This window comes from Argiope bruennichi, chromosome 6 (genome assembly GCF_947563725.1).
Source record: "Argiope bruennichi chromosome 6, qqArgBrue1.1, whole genome shotgun sequence".
In the NCBI taxonomy this organism is placed as follows: domain Eukaryota; kingdom Metazoa; phylum Arthropoda; class Arachnida; order Araneae; family Araneidae; genus Argiope; species Argiope bruennichi.
Genome location: NC_079156.1, coordinates 68,500,637 through 68,518,040, shown reverse-complemented (window position 1 = coordinate 68,518,040; position 17,404 = coordinate 68,500,637). Strand labels below are relative to the sequence as shown.

General features: G+C 30.2%; 1 protein-coding gene across 2 annotated transcripts; it reads left to right on the top strand.

Moving 5' to 3' along the window:
- The first annotated feature begins 18 nt into the window (after positions 1-18).
- On the top strand, positions 19-10,602 carry LOC129972534 (serine/threonine-protein kinase RIO1-like). 2 transcript variants are annotated; one of them, XM_056086697.1, is made up of 2 exons: positions 19-118; positions 9,018-10,602. In XM_056086697.1, exon 2 carries the CDS (start codon positions 9,031-9,033, stop codon positions 10,504-10,506), a length of 1,476 nt encoding a protein of 491 aa, XP_055942672.1. In that variant the 5' UTR covers positions 19-118; positions 9,018-9,030; the 3' UTR covers positions 10,507-10,602. The 2 variants fall into 2 exon arrangements, with proteins under 2 accessions (XP_055942672.1, XP_055942673.1); XM_056086698.1 differs by lacking the exon at positions 19-118 and adding an exon at positions 924-1,175.
- Positions 10,603-17,404: the final 6,802 nt, after the last annotated feature.

The following is a 17,404-nucleotide window of genomic DNA, read 5'->3' as shown; positions in this document are numbered from 1 at the left end:
TACTGTTCAACCTTATGGCAAGCATGGTTGGAAGTTATTTTCAATGACTGTGACTGCAGTTGAACAATTTTTCATGACAACAATAGAGTTGGCACATGTGTATGAGGTGTTAAATATCGTAAGTATTTTTTATATCTGCCGGTTCCTCACCTTCTCTGAAAGACATAAAAGAAAGGAAGATTTCTACAGTTTTTTTTAATCTTACTGAATTTTATAAATGCAAATATTAAAATAATCATTCGTGTAAAATTCTTAATTGTTATTTACTTTTAAATTTTGATCGTAAATTTTCACTAATTCTTATTTTTAAATTATATTTATAATTTCCATTTTCTTAAATCCCTTCTTTTATCAATCTTTATCTCTTTTCGAATTACACATTATAGTTATATCCGATTTATACAGTTGTTGAGGCAATGGGGCATCTTTAATTATACTCTATTTCACCCTAATTTGGCAGTATTGTAAAAGGCAGAAAATGTGACACTCCGCATTGGGAAAGAGTTTGTCATGAATTTTGACTTTAAAATAGCTAAAATGCACAGAAATTTATCATAAATTACAGAAATCCTTTTTTTTATCAGTATGTATTTAAAATTTTTCTCAAGTTAGAAGTGCTTATCTGTTAAGTATTTTGTAAATAAAGCGAACAAATAAAACCAAAAGAATGACATAATGAATTCCACTTTGGCTAGAACCGGTCTTCATGGTTAAATATTTGGCGCGCTTTTCTTGTATGTTTCCGCCAACTTTGCTTAATTCGCTTTGCAAGTGTTTGTTATTATCATTACTCGTACTTCTTTATTCTCGCTTTTTTACCAGCTGATATTTTTGATACTGTTAATTACATTATTACTTATTAGTTTTGATTGTTGATTATTTATTCAATTCATCATTTCTATTCACTTCTAAAATGTCTGAAAAAGTATTATCACCGACTATGCTATAGGTACCTTCAAGACGAGTGAAACCAACAAAAAGTGCAGCACGCAGAAACATATTAAATGTTTATTCTTGACTCCGAGAAGAAATTCCTCAAGATTTTATCAATCAAATTGTCGATAAAGTTTCACATCTTACAGGTGTTTCGCAAAGAACAGTTTTCCGTTTGAAAAAAGAAATAAAGGCATCCAGTCCTTTAAGTACCCTTGGAAAGAAGTGACCAGGCTCAGTAGGTAAACATTCAAGTCTTGTAAAATATGATGATTTTACATTATCCTGTATTTAACGAAAAATCCATTAATTTTTTTTGTAGAAAAGAGATCCCAAAATTAGATAAAATTTTAAAAGATGTGAACGATAATACAGATATCTTCTCAAAAAACATTAGCCGAACTACACTTTACAGAATATTGAAAAACAATGAAACGAAATGAAATAACTCTAATTATTTATTAAAATAATGTATCAATAATATTGAACAAAATAATGAAAATAAGGAAAAAAAATTAATTCTCTGATTAAAAATGGTAATATAATAAAGTTAATAAATATTTACTATTTGGCGAAAAATTTGCGAGATAAAGTTTCGCCAGCGATCTGCATTTCTAGTAACTTTACACTTTAAAGTAACCCAGTTCCCCTCACAACGACTGTGATTCGGCATGCCTAGAATATACACTACTGCCAAGTTAGGGTGGAACAGAGTATAATCTATATGTTTTGAATAAATTTTTGTTATAGTATTTACTATTATCTAGATTTTTAAGGCATTTCTCAGATTAACAATTTCTTTTGTATATTTTGATAAAACTTTTAGCAAGTAGAATTATTTGGCAAATTATTATTCATTAAGTTGTATGAAAAGTTATTAAATTTTTTTTGATCTCATTGCCAATTTCTTTTATCATTTTGACTATTAAGCTGTTAGGAAATTAATTTGGTCATATTTAAGTTCTCTAGATTTATAATCCCTGAATTTTTATTTTTTTTGCGTCTAGTATTTATATGTTAGAGAAAAGTATTTATTGCTAGTGATGACATTTTTAATATACAGAATCTCTTCTATTATTTAAACTCTTCATTTAATCATGTTGTATTGACAAAGTAAAATTTCATTATAAGGAATATGCTTTTTTTTTAATTCATCCTCTCAGATTTCCTCTTTATCATATATGTTATGTTTTATTTTTATGGTTAAGGAGATATCTCTTTAGTTTTGTGTGCAGTCAGTAATCTTGGCATTATGAGGAGGGAAGTAATTTCATGTCTAATTTTAGCTTAGCAAGATGTTGAAATTTAAAAAATATGTTTTGTATTATATATGGAAAGATGATTTTTTTTTTTGTTGTTGTTGTTGTTATTGAAATAATTCAAATTACAGACTAACTTTTTGATTCAGGTTTTAAAATATATAAAAGAATTTGAACTGAAAATATTAAAGACATTTAAGTGTATAAAGATTAACAGATATTTGCTATTACAAAGAACTTTGTTTTTGCTTCAATAAAGTAAATAATTCATTTCACAAATATTTTTTTACCTTTTTATCAAATCAGCATTATAAAGAGTGATAATCTTTTAAGACTGAACTTCATAATCACTCCACACTATGCCAATGAAGTGATAGTACTCTGTTGCCATACCATTTTTCACCATTTAGATTGGTTATTGATGATCACTGTATGCCATCTTACCTCCAACTCCTTTGTTGAGTACTTTGCTAGAGTTCAACCCAAGCAAATGTTTTCTTCGAAATTGCCTGAGAGAATAATAGAATAAGTTCAGATTCTATGTGCATATAGTTCAAATCAATTTCTAGTATCTTTTCTTTCTATTAATTTTTATAGTTCCTTCATGTTCATCTAGCATATATTCGTTGTTGAAATAATTAGGGAAAAGATTGTAACTTAATATCCATGTACCTTTTTAAATATGGTTTATACATATTGCTCATTATTTGTTTCAATTTCATGCAACCTATTTTTAAATAATCTTCTAATAAATTTAAGATGTTATTATTAGATGTTGTGATGGGGCATTAATTTAAGTGAATTAGGGTCACAAAATATTTTATTTCTTCTTCTTTCAAAAATATTGTTTTTTTTTTTTTTTTTTTTTTTTTTTTAATATTTGTATTTTAACCTTTGTTAAGTGTTGTTGATCCCATTGACGTTTCAGTATACTTTGAATTTGTTCTCAAAATCAATTTACAGTGATCTTGCTCATCGCTTGCCTTTTAGACCATTGAGGAAAAGAGATTAAAGAAGTTTTAGTATCAGTTATTTTCTGCCAAAGAGTGCAATTCCTCTTTTCCAGATCACTGTCTTAAAATTCTGATATTTTTATATAAATTTTACATTTTTTTATTAATGTATTTTGCATTATTGCAGTTGATTAATTCAAAATTAATTTTACAATGTGAGAGTTTCTTTTTTTTTAATAATTTCTTGTAGGATTATCTAAAATTGGTGTGTTTGGTATTAGTGCTTTTTCTTGATTTCATTATGGCTCTTTTGCTTTTGAGATAAAAACGATAGATATGAAATTATGTGATGTTTTAGCAAGATTATAAAAATAGTTATTATATATACAACCATAAGTATATTTCAGATATTGAATTATACAAAGAAATTAATTATTTAGAGAAAGTTGCATGGAATCAACTCTGTGTATAATAATGTTCGCTGGCTGTGTATAATAATGCCTACTAATATATAATAATGTTCTCTGGTTGAGCCGCAGGAACGCACTTCAAAGATTTGTTGACTGCTTAGAAGAAATCAGATTGTTTCTGTAAAATGAACAATACCCACAATTGTTGAATGTTATGTGGCTCTGTTTGATGTTTTTTACAGACATATGCTAACATTTCAAAGAACTAAATGTAAAGCTTAAAGACACAAATAAAACAATTTTCGTCATATTGGATCTCATTAGCGCTTTTGACGCTGGACTGCATGTTTTCAGAAACGATATTATTACAAGAACCTACAATTACTTACTAAAATTTGAAAAAATAATAATAATAATAATAAGATATACATGAGAAATCAGACAAAGAAAAAATTATTGAAGAATTTATTTCCATAATTGATTCTTTCATCAAGGAATTTTCAGCGAGGTTTTCTCAGTTCAAAGAATTATTGGAAATGCTCAAGTTTATTATGTACTCTGATGCGACTTCATTTGATAAACTGTCCCAATTTGATTAGTTGGAAATTGAAGAATTTGAAATGTAACTGATTGATTTCCAGTCTAATTCAATATGGATTCAAAAATTTATTAACACAAGGAAAATGTTGGAATTGATTAAAACAAAAAGATTAACAAGCAATATAAGTTAAAATGCCAGTAACGAAATTTTGGAAACATGGAATTATATTCCAGACACATTTAACTGTTTGGAGAAGCTGGTTCATGCTATTTTAACCATATTTTCATCTACCTGCACCTGAGAATCATTATTTTCGGAGATGAATATTAAAGACTCTCTTAGAAACTATTTGGCAGATACTCCAATTCGGCATGCATTTTACTAAAAGTAACATCTTACAATCCTAATATAAGTTATTTGTCATCTAATCTGCAACAATAGAAGTCATACTAATGTTACTTTAATTTGAATTACATGTACAACTAAAACCTTTACTACTATACAGTGCAAAATGTATTTTTTCATAGTAAATAAAGAGTTTTGAGTTAGTCTTTAGTTTTATTATTTTCCCAATAATCACAAATCAAAATTATTTGATGGTACGTTGATCCATAAAGGTTCGCCACCCCTGCCCTATGTATTATTCCATACATAACCTTATCCTTTGTACTTTACGATTCAATAAAAATATAATAATTTATAGAGAAAAAAATGTGTTTTTTATTTAATTCAAATCTTGCGTTAACATGTTATTCTATGGTGCAATGCTCCATTTTTACTAACCCTAAACTATCATCTGTCAAATGGTTTTTTTAATAGGGTTGACAACACTTGACTGCACGAATGGTGGCAAATTCAAATCTGACGTTAATTTTGGGACACTCTTTATATGTCATAATAAATTTTCCATTTAAGGAATACTTTGCTTTTTAATTCATACATTTTTTTAACTATTAGATTTATTATTTGAAGACCTTTGCTATAAAATTCGCAAAGTGAAGTTCATGGTTTAGTTAGAATATTTTTAATACGTAAAAGTTTATATTTTATTACAATATTTAACTTTTGATTTTAAGAAATTTAATTGGATTCATCATCATCATATTTGTAAAACTTTTTTTATGTTGTTGATTTAAGATTAGTGTCTATTATTCGCCAGGTATGACAAAATTGTACCAACTTTCCAAAAGCTCATCAAAAGTCCTTCTTGGATAGCTACCAGGAATGGTGACAAACGCTTTTAGATTTGCTGTAAAAAAAACTTGCCAGAATTATATTTTTTACGAAAAATTTCCTCCAATTAACTAAACCTTGGCAAACAGCCGTTTATATTAACTCGAGCCTTATTCTAAATAAGCTAGAAGTATAAAGTAGATAACATGCAATAAATTGACATAGATAAGTTGAGAATCTTTTGAGTACCAGATTCATGTGCTTTTTTGGAATTAGTAGTTGGTCATTTGCATTTGACAGATATTTTCCGCTTTATATTGCTCTACTTTCAGACGCCAACAGCAACAACAACAAAAAAAAAAAGTTTGTAACTTTATTTATTATCGCATTTTTACAAAATTGTTATTGATAGAAATGTCTTAAACAGACATGTTTACTTAGATAGGCAGACTGATTAGCCAAGTTAATTAACTAGTATCTTGAAATTTTTTCCGTCAAGAAAATCGAGGTTTTTTAATAGTTCTTTCCAGCAGGTCTTTTTATGTATGCGTGTCAAATTTTATTTCGAAATTCTCAGTAGTTTTGAATATGCACTTAATTTTGTTTCCTGAAAATTTCTCTCGAAAAGTTCAAATTCACCGGATCACCATATTTTTAAGTAAATCTCAGCTTCTTTTTTTAAAAATCATATTTGAAATTACATCCGTCTGTTTCCGAGTACGCTGATTCAAAAATGAAACAAGTTGGAAGAAGGAAATTTACTATGTGTTTTTGTTTTTTTTTCAATAAAATTATCAATTTAAAGGAAGTTTTAGATGAAATCGTATAAAAAATGTCGATCTTGCCACCTAGACCACCTTTGAGGCTTGGAAGGTGTACTTGGTTGTAGTTTAAATAAAGAAGCTTAACAGAAGAACTGGGTAGGATATTGAGATATTGTGAAGTTTAAAATCTTGAGTTGGTTAAAAATTCTTGATGGAAAATTCTTGACTGCACATGATATATTTAAATCCTTTTTTTAATGTGCTAATATTTGTTGGCTGTTATCTATAAGTTTCATGATGAGGTGTGCAAAAACCATCCAATGAAACAAAAGAGGGGAATATATTACTATAAAGAGCTATTAAAGTAATGACAGTGATAATCTGCAGTCTTTCTGTTATGCAATGGCTGATACAATCAAAATGAAGAAATTCAAACGAATGGAACTTTAATCATTGAATTATCATAAACAATTTTTCAAATTAGAGATTCCAAAATTGTGTTTTTATACAAGCGCAATTGCAAAGTGGAGAATTCTAAAAGAATCATTTTAAGGTTATTCTGAAAATATCCTGTACTTAATGAAATGAATTTATGAATGATTGTTCAACATTTAACCATTAAATAGATAAATAATATGTGCAGATTCAATTCTTCGTTTTAGCATTAATTAATTTACTGAATGGTAAGAAGTGGTGAGGATATCCCAAAAATTCTATTTCATTTATTTGCAAATGATAACTACTGCTTAAGGTATCCGAACACGTTAAAAGGTCGATTTTCGCTAAAAATGACATTAATTTTTTTTTTATTGGATAGACTAGTTTTTGAGCTATCCAAAACTACTTTTCTCTCTACGTTAATTAGAAGTCAAGATATTGATATTTTTGTAATGATCGGTAAACCGGAAATGGACATATAAATAACCGGAAGTATGAATTTAAAGGGCCAAAAATAAGTTAAAAATTTGTATAAACACAAATTTAGTTTTAAATATGGATATTTTTTTGTACGGTAAAATGCCAATGAGAGTTTCAACGGTGTTTTGTGGAAATTTCTACCTAAAGATGTCTTTGTTGAGCTCCGAACCCTCAAATTACAGGCATTTATGTCTGTAATACATTTTAACGAAGGTTTTATATAATTACTGAATATCTTTAAGGTTATTGGAGTGTGCCCTGCAGTGCAAATGCAGTTAGAGCATTTGCTGAGCTCGAGAAAGACAGAATAAATGAATCTAGCCGTTATTCACTGCCAAATGCAAAAATTGCCAGAAAAAAAATTATTAAAAAAGGAAAATTATTAAAGGTTAAGGAAGAAGAAGGTATAACCTATAAATGTGGTAAATTTTAAGTATATGCACATATCATTTATTATTAAAACATGTTACTGTATACTTTAAATGCATTTTTCTCAAAATTGATTTTTATTTAGTTTTTGCTCACTTCAAATCAAATAACTCAAAATATCATTATCATATTACTATGACATTTGGTGGACTTTGTCTTTTTACTATATTCTAGGGAATGAACTAAATGAATTTAAATTGAGGGAATACTTTTTAATTTACAGCCTATTGTTTGAATAATAACGTCATAAATTTACTAAAAATTTCATGATAAATCTTCAAATGGTTCCAAAATTTTTATTTATTATTATAACCATACGCTTGTAGTTTATTCCCTAGAGAAAACTACGTAGTTTATTGTGGTATAAGTTTTGTTCGGATGAGAGTAAAAGTTTTTGGTGTAGCTAATTTGAAGTTTTATAAGAATTTGCTTAAATTTATGCTATTAAATGCCAGTTTTCAAAAAGTTTTAATGTATATTTCAAATACACCTTGAACACCTTGTTTTTCTAAAAAAGTGCTCCGAACGTGTTCGGATACCTTAAGAGTAAACATTTATTAAATTTTTCTACAGTTATCATGTCCTGATATAAAAATTTATATTGTTTGATTATATATATATTTGCCAAATGAAAGCAAAATTCATGCTAAATTAAGATCGCCTGATCTGAAGATAAATTTAATATTTACCCAATTGTGTTGTTATAATGACCGTTGAAGGTCGTGTTTCACGAAGATGTAATGGATCTACGAAAAGTAGATCTATAAATACAAATAAATTGAATATGCAGTCGCTCAAAAAGTGGTCGTTCCAAATCGATTGTGAGAATTTTACAGTTATTGTAAATATTTTGAAAACTATAAGGGGTATACGCACAATTTTTTAGATTCCGTCATTTTAGCATAAGATTTTTGCTTCCATGCAAAAATTTTACTGTGTTACAATTCAATTTTTCCCACATTTATGTTAAAAATTCATTAACAATATTAAATGTGTGTTATTTATGCATTTATTTCATGATTTTATGAAATATGATAATTTTGTTTTAGTGAGTGAACATTTTTTTGTGAGAAATATCTTATATCATATCGTCGAATGATCATAAGACTCATTTAACATTGGAAATTTCATTTTTCAATTATCATCAGAATTCCATAATTATTGAGAGGGTAATTTCATGACGACAGATTGACTCGGCAAAACACATTGAAAACCGAAATGGAGAAATTTCAAAATAGCAGTTAATTAACTCAGTTAATCAATTTGTTGATTGGAGCAAACCTATCCCCTCGAGTCATTTCCGTCACAGCACTTTAGTGAAAATGCGATATTTATTAAGTTTTTTGAAGATTGTACTTAGCATAAAACGAAAAGGCTCGACCTGTTAATATTTTTTATGCCTGAACTGTAAATGTATAATTTAATGATGACAGCAAAACGCAGTATTTCTCAATCATATTACTTAAGAAAAATTGTATTGAATCAAAAATTCCGATCGTTTGAATAGTGGCTTTGATACACCTTTCCTTCCGATTTTAATCTGTAGCAGAGAAATGCCTCAAAAAATATTATGTTTGCTTTTATTACATGTCTATAAACTTTATTTTTAGATATTAATTCTCAGATTCTTTTTTCAGCTGAAAAATAGAAATGGGGTCTGTGGAGGAAGATTTTAAGAAGTTTATATTATCAGACAGTGACGATAGTGATGAATATGCTGAAGAAGATCGCTATTCCGCAGTAGAGGAAAGTAATCGGGCAATCAAATCTACTTCTGGTTCTTATCATTCTAATCAACAAGTCGCAAAAGAAAGTGCTTTTCAACCAACCAGTGGATTACAACATAAATATATGCATAAAATATCAGTTGATAAATATGAAAAGGCACAAGACCTATTAAGCAAAAAAACTGACGCTGGTAGGATTCGTTTGAAAGATAAAGGTGACAGAGCCACTGTTGAACAAGTACTTGATCCGAGAACACGTATGATTTTGTTCAAAATGCTTCATAAGCAAATATTTTCTGAAGTACAAGGATGCATCAGTACGGGAAAAGAGGCAAATGTTTATTTTGCTCCTGTTGAGGATGGTCCTGCTAGAGCAGTAAAAATATACAAAACTTCCATTCTTACTTTTAAGGATAGAGATAGATATGTGAGCGGAGATTACAGGTTTAGGCATGGTTATTCTCACAAAAATCCCCGGAAAATGGTACAGACATGGGCTGAAAAAGAATTCAGAAATTTATTGAGAATTCATAAAGCTGGCTTGCCATCCCCAGAACCCATCATTTTGAGGAGCCATGTTCTAGTGATGGAATTCATTGGGAAAAATGGAGTACCTGCTCCGCTGCTGAAAAATACCGAACTTAGCATTGAGAAATACTCCAAGTTGTATTTAGATATGGCTAGTATGATGAAAAATTTATATTGTAATTGTAAACTTATTCACGCAGATCTGAGCGAATACAATTTACTCTACCACGACGGTAAAGCCTTGTTGATTGACGTTTCTCAGTCTGTAGAACCAGATCACCCACATGCTATGGATTTTCTAAGGATGGATTGTAAGAATATAACGCACTTTTTTAAAAAGAAAGGCGTGGCTGTCATGTCTGTGCGACAACTTTTTGAATTTATTACCAACCCTAACATTGTGTCAGACGATGTCTCCAAGTATATGGAAGGACTTGAGAAGACACCTGAAGATGATCAGGAATTCTCAGAAGAAGCTAAAGTTGACGAAGAAGTATTCAAGCAGGCTTATATTCCAAAGAGGTTAGATGAGGTAATTGATGCGGAACGAGACATTTTTGTTGGGAATGACGAAGCGTTGTATCATACAGTGACTGGCCTTCAACCACAAAATACAGAGGAGACAGTGGATCCTGAATCAAATAAAACGAACTCGGACGAATCTTCTGACGAAGATTCGGACGCAGATGATCAAGAAAATAAGTCAAAGGGCTTTGTTAATTCCCGACGTCCTCGTGATGAGTCGCCAAATACTAAAAAAGAACGAAAAAAGGCATTGAAGGAGGCTCGTAGAGAAAAGCAAAAAACCAAAATACCGAAACATGTGAAGAAAAGAAAAGAAAAGCTAGCCCATCAAAATAGCAAAAAGTAGTGGCAAAAATTGAAGTACATGGAATTAAGAATATTCTGTTATAAAATAAGTTAAAATTATATGTTAATAAAATGATTTTAAAAAAAAGAAGCCATAAGAAGTTTTTTTTTTTCCCTCCATGCAGTATCCAAATATGTTTTTAGAATCATTATATTTATAAATCTTTAACACAATTTTTTTCTTAATTAAAGAAGAAAAAAAAAAGGACTTTGGTAACATGCATGCTGTTAACAGGATTTTTCGATTTGCTTTTGGACTGATTGCGTTATTAGCAAATAATTAAGATTTCTCTTTCTCTCTCTATTCAATAAATTTTTCTTTGTCTTAATCAGATAATTGGTCTCCTTGCCATACCCATTCCTTAACTTCCTTGCCATACCCATTTGTTTTATGTGCATTGGGCATATTGATTATTAGTAAAGGAAAACAGCTCCATAGACATTCAAAAAACAAACAAACATGCAAACGTTATCTTCTATCATAAATTTAAAGATGAAGTTTTTAAAGCCTTGATCTCCACTATAACAGGGTGATTTAATTTTTCTGTTAGCTTAATCTAAAGTTTAATTGTAATTAATTACAAAAGCAAAAAAGCGTAATTAGTGTAATAATACATCTCAAAGGCATAGCCGCTTGAAACAAAATGAGACTAGTTCAAAATCTCTTTGGAATATAGAAACAAATTTCATATAAAAAATATTTTATTACATTTCACTATTTATTAGATTTACAAATTGGGATGGTAAAAATTAAGAAATGCATAAAGATGATAAATATTGGAATTTTTTTTTAAAAAAATTTTTAATTAACGTTTCAATTATGAATAATTTAAATAATCAAACCAATAGCTTCTTAAATTTATAAATTATAATTTGTACGTGACTTAGTAGAAGGAAGATATATTACATGATTTTTTTTTTTGTTTCGATATTTTGGCATGCTTGATTGCTGATTCGTCGATAATATGTTGTAATTTAGAGTTGGGACTAATTCGGACCCGAGCGATAAAATGTCTAAAGAAAATATTTCTGGACTAATGCTGAATCTCATGTAATTTTTTCTTTTTAGTCTAGAAAATGATCTGTCTGCAGATAAGGTCGTGACAGAAAGGACTGATATAATTTTCAGAACAATAATTAAAATTAACATTTTGATTATTGTTCCCATGACAAATATTAAAATATTTGTCATGGGATGTAATACTTGGAAGAAAATTTTGATTTCATTAAATTTATAAATGTGACTTTGCTGTAATAGATGGTGATATCTAAGTAATCAGTATTTAAGACTTCTGCAATTTACAATAAGTAGTATTTCTTCTAAGCGCGTCAATATGTCATTATTGTCAGCTTATATTTCGAAATCTTATCTACAAATATTGTATGTTTCCCGTATGACCAACAAAGTGATGAATCACCAATAACACATAGAGGCAATGAGTATCATAACTATCTTCAAATAGAAATGGTGTCTTATAAGATAGAAATAACGGGGGTTTAATAACTTGGTTTTACTTGTCTTACTATTGTTGTAGTTTTATTTATTTTGGGAAAAGAGGTTGATTTGTGAAAGAAATTAATTTTAAGCCTGCCGATTGTGAAAAAGGCTGGGTTAAATTGAGAAACATGTAACATATAAGAATAAAAAGACGTGCAACTAATTCTTAGATTAATGTTCTGAAATTTAAATGAGGTTGATTTTTATTTTAATTGTATAATTAAGAATATCATATCTACAAATGACAATTAAATATATATATATATATAAGTCCTTCCAGATTTTCGTGCAGTCAAAATTTTAATTCAAACTTCTTTTGATGTCATGATCCTTATTTTAACTTTCCTGTAAATGAAATATACGAAGAAAAATTATTATAATCGTTAAAAAAAAAAAAACTCGAACTCGAGATTTTGACGAACATCCACGTTTACAGATATTCTTGAATCTGAAAATATATTTTTGGGATTTCATCTGTCTATCACTGGATTGTGAACACGTTAACTCAAGAACGCTTTGATCTAGACAAGTGAAATTTAGTATGTGATCTTCATACCAAATCTGTAGATTTTTTTCAATATTGATACGAAAACCTTTCAGAAGAATTTGCCTGTTTGAGTACAAGTGAACACTTTTAACTTCAAAACATACAGACCTAAATAGATAAAATGTAATACACAAGTTTAACATCCAAAATGTAGACCTGCTTCAAATTAGAACCCAATACATTAAGGGATTAGTTTTCTGTTGATTTTAACTTCCGCGTGCATATTCACGCGACAGCGCAGGCATGCAATGACGTAAATGAATGAAATTTGGTATATGACCTGGAGACTAGAATTGTAGTACTGTATCAGATTTGCGTTGCAGTCGGTCAGAAAAAGGTTGTCAAAATGCTTATTCATTTTTCTGGCACTTGTATGTGTTAATTGCACGTCAGCGAATTAATCGCCAAAGATCACAAGCTAGATTCAATAAAAAGATTAATACAAATCGACCGGTTTCCTTTATTATGAAGCATGCACTTCTGATGATGATGCCGTGTCCGCATTACCATGGAAAGGGGGTGCAGTAGCTGAGGGTAAATACCCCTGAGCACCCGAGGGCAGAAGTCTGACTTCTAGCTCATATGATGAAACTCACACTTTCGCTTACACAACCCCTTTTTACAGGGGGGGGGGCACATTCACACACCTCACAGATAGAACACAGATGAAGAACAACCATGCTCGAACCCGGGACGCCCAGATCACGGGGAAGATGCGCTACCCCTATGCCAGGACGCCGGCAGCATGCACCTCTCATGTGTGAAAATAAAATTTTGTGCATTCATGATGTTCACGACCTTATTCAAGGTCCACAGTTTGAAGCACAATGAAAGGATAATACTTTTATCAGAGTATGCGAGAAAATTTTAGAGAGACCACTCCCGCTTGCTCGATGTTCTAATTTGACTGCCCTTGATATCGTGATTTGCATTTTCAGCCTTGAATGAAGTCTATTCATTTTATAAATGTAGAGTACAACAACTAATCATGAGACCATGGGTCGAATCGAAAGGCCATGGGATGTGGGGTCGAAAGATTGAGAATTTCCATTGGCTTTCCAGATCCACTGGCTTTGTTAAACACTATATCTACCACCGTAGATCAACCTTCTCCACTCTGTGGCGTAGCATGATGAGAATTTAATTTGGATATTACCATAATCATCTGAGCAAGATTCATAATGATGTGAGTTTTCATTAATAATCTTTGCGTAGCCTTGAAGGGAACTATTGAACGTACAGGCCTATTAATTAATTAATATCTATTTCTTATATAAAGATCGAACCCAGCATTAGACGGTGGCAAACAAAATGCTTTACCTACCCTGCTACAAGGGCGACAATATGATGAATACAGATACAAGAAATAGTTCCAATATTTTTTTTAATTTATTCGTTCTATTTGTAAACTATACAAATATGATATTAAAAGCTTTTTTATTTTGTTACAAATAAATTTGAATTGAGTGAGGGACACTTATTACGATAATATTTCTTGGGAACCTTTATGAAAAAAAACTCTTGAAAATACAATTTGGTTAATGTAATTTTAGCTTTTAGTTGAATTTTATATAGACTTTTAAATATAGAAACTTATATAATAAGTTAATTATTAATTTAATTGCCAAAAAAAATCAATTCCATATCAGAAAATAAATAAACCATGCACTTTCTCAAACTAATAGCAAGTACCACATATATTTAAATTAAAATGACTCACATTTCCCATCTGCGCATGCCCTGCCTGAATTCCAAAAACATTTAAACTGTGAACTTTGAGAAGCTTCAGTCGCATTTTAATTTTTTACAATACCAGAAGACAACGTCGAGCTGAAACTTATATTCTTGCTAAGATGGAATTTATAGAACAACAACGCCTTAATTTTTTGAAATTTGTTGACGATTGTGCCGTTTATTGTATTGAAAAGAGTGGTCTCGTGTATCAGCCTCTACAAATTCTTGGTAGATATGAAAGATTTTTCATTGCCAGTTACGGGGATGCTGTTCTTCAGTATCATGGTGCCCATGACGAAATGTACCAGCAAAGTATTCGAAAGATTCCCCATAGTATATTTTTTACGCATCAAGGCATGCTGGAATATATGAATGAAGGAGTTAGAAAGTGTTTCACTGGGGGATCGACTATCATGGAAGGGATTTTGATGTTTTGCTGCCTCTATGTAGATACTGCAATCTACTGTTTTCGATTTGGGCATGGAGCTTTTATTAATACAACTCTGATCTATACTGTAAATGCTGTGTTTGAAGACCATGTCAAACGGCTTTTCATTTCGGTTGAAAGGGCCCTTGTTTCTCAACTCTGGAATGACATTATGCAAAAGGGCATGGATCTTATTGAGAGAGAAAAAGCGGCGACTGTGCCTCAAAAGTAACGTTACGTGATTTGTTTTTTATATACAGGAAGAAATGAATGTAACTTTGCTGACTTAATTTTATCAATTGGTAACTTTATGATTTCCGTTTGATAAGATTCGAATTATTTGCTTGGCTTTTAAAATGTTATTTATTTGTCTTTTTTTAAACTGTGTAATTAAGCTCTTGAATACTTATTTAATCAGTCTTTTTTTTATTCGCCAGAATTGACCGTACAGCATTGCTTTTGTATCTTCCAAAATAAAACTTTTACTCTGATTCGTGTTTTTTTTTCATTTCGAATTGTTCTTGTAACAGACTTCTGAACATATATTAAAGTTAAGTTTTTAACTGGTCTTGTATCTGTCAGTTGCGAAATGTATGTTAGTAGTAAAGAAAAATCGTTGAGAATGCTATTATGAAGATCTTCGGACTTAGAGCTGCCACATCAGGTATGCAATTCTATCTTGAATAATTACACTCTAAGAAATGATGTTTAAAGTTTATTTAATTGGAAAAGTTTGAGAATTAAATTTTGACTAACATTATTTTTTTTAAATACTCGGACATCGTTTTAAATAGTCACTTCATTTATAAATTTATTTCTAATCATTTTTGCATAATTTTAATGTATTGAAATATTTTTGATTGCGTATTAAATTGGTGTAAAGAATAAGCTTTTAAACTTAACATACCTAAAAACATTACTGTGCTACAATACTTCGAATAAGTCTTGAATCGCCGCTAATTTTTTAAAGCGCGCTTTGTTAATATGCAGCTGCAGTGTTGTTGCCATACAACACGTTATTATTGTTGAGGTCATATCTGCAAGTAATGGATCTTTTCATATCGTACTTTGTCGCAGGAATTTTACACTTGCTTGTTTGCATTTTCAGTTGGAGTGATCCATTTACGGCTATTGTTTGCCAACGGATTCTAACGCCTTTTTGCGCCTGCGTTAGGATGGGTTTAATTCGTCAAAATAGGGGTGGGAGAAAAAAAAGCGAGAAATGTTATCTATACTTATAATAAAGCTCAGTGTATGTGTGTTGGCGCTCTACAGGCCAGACTGTTCGACCTAGAGCTAACAAATTTAGCACATGCATACCTTGGAGGTCGGGAATGTGCACCTGGGATCCCTTTTTTAGTATTTTTAATTAGTTAGTTTTTAATTAACTCCGCCAAATGAGTAAAGCTGCAGTTTTTTTCCCCCACGCTTACGAGGCTGGGCTTGACATATTTTTGGCCGATTATTTCAAACCATTCTGTTTATTTTCGTAGTGTTTGATGCTTTTAAAACTAAACATGGTCAATTAATCGATCTGTTTATGATGAATCTGAGAATTTTGATGAAAACTTCTTGAGACATTACATAAATTAAGAAATTCTTTAGTGCCCATATGGTTTAAATACTCAGCGACTCTGTTTTCAGTACTCATATTTTTTAAAAAATGCTTCGTTTCAATAAAAAAATGTTTTTATATTAATTGCAGATTAATCATTTCCACTTTAAAGTATAAATTCTACAGGAGCCAACAGAAAATTAGATGTACATTACGTCATGGCTGGACGCCATTTTAACACGAGTGAATTATGACTGTGAAAATTAGAAGCTTTAAAATATTGTGATGAAGAAGCTATTAAAATAGGAGCAACACAAAATATTTAATTATTAAAATTTTAACAAGCATTAAGATTGGCGAAAGGGCTGGTCGCCAAAGGCGGCTAGTTTAACAATAAAGTAAAGATTGATTATAATACTCGCGGAATGAGGCATAAACATTGCAGATGATTCAAAATACTGTCGGGAAAAAGATACTAATTCACTGTAAAGGAGATAAACATTATTTCATCATAAAATGAAGTTGAAATTTGGCGAGTTACTTTTTTAGAAAATGCTTTATTTTATGTTGAATTTTTTGACAATATTTTTTGATAATCGAGAGTTTACTCTATTTAAAACTCATTTAAGGAGTTGCTGTAAATATGGAACGTCTTATTATAAATATTTTTAAATCGTATTTCTAAAAAAAAACATTAAATTTTCTTACTTTAAAAATGTTATTTAAAATATATTACATGAAATAATTAGCAGAATTTGAACCAGTACTTGAATTAGTCCTATAAACACTCAATATGCAGTTTTGAATTAAAATAAAATAATGCGATCAGAAACGACACACACGTGGAAAAAAAATTGAACGAAAAAGTATCTAATAGTGGGGAAAGCAAGGTCGAAGAATTCCGGAAATGTACTCATCCTTCCTCGTCTCACCCCTTGATGAGATAGAATCATCGAAAAGTGGTAGTCTCGGAATACTGAAACGAACAGTATTACCAATTATCACCAGCATTACGCTTCCGACGATTTTCTTTCATTATCATTGCCCATCGTATTCCTCCGTAGATAACTGATTTTTATCATGAACATATTTTTCTAAGGTTAGCAATAATTGATTATAATTGAATGCGATTTAATGA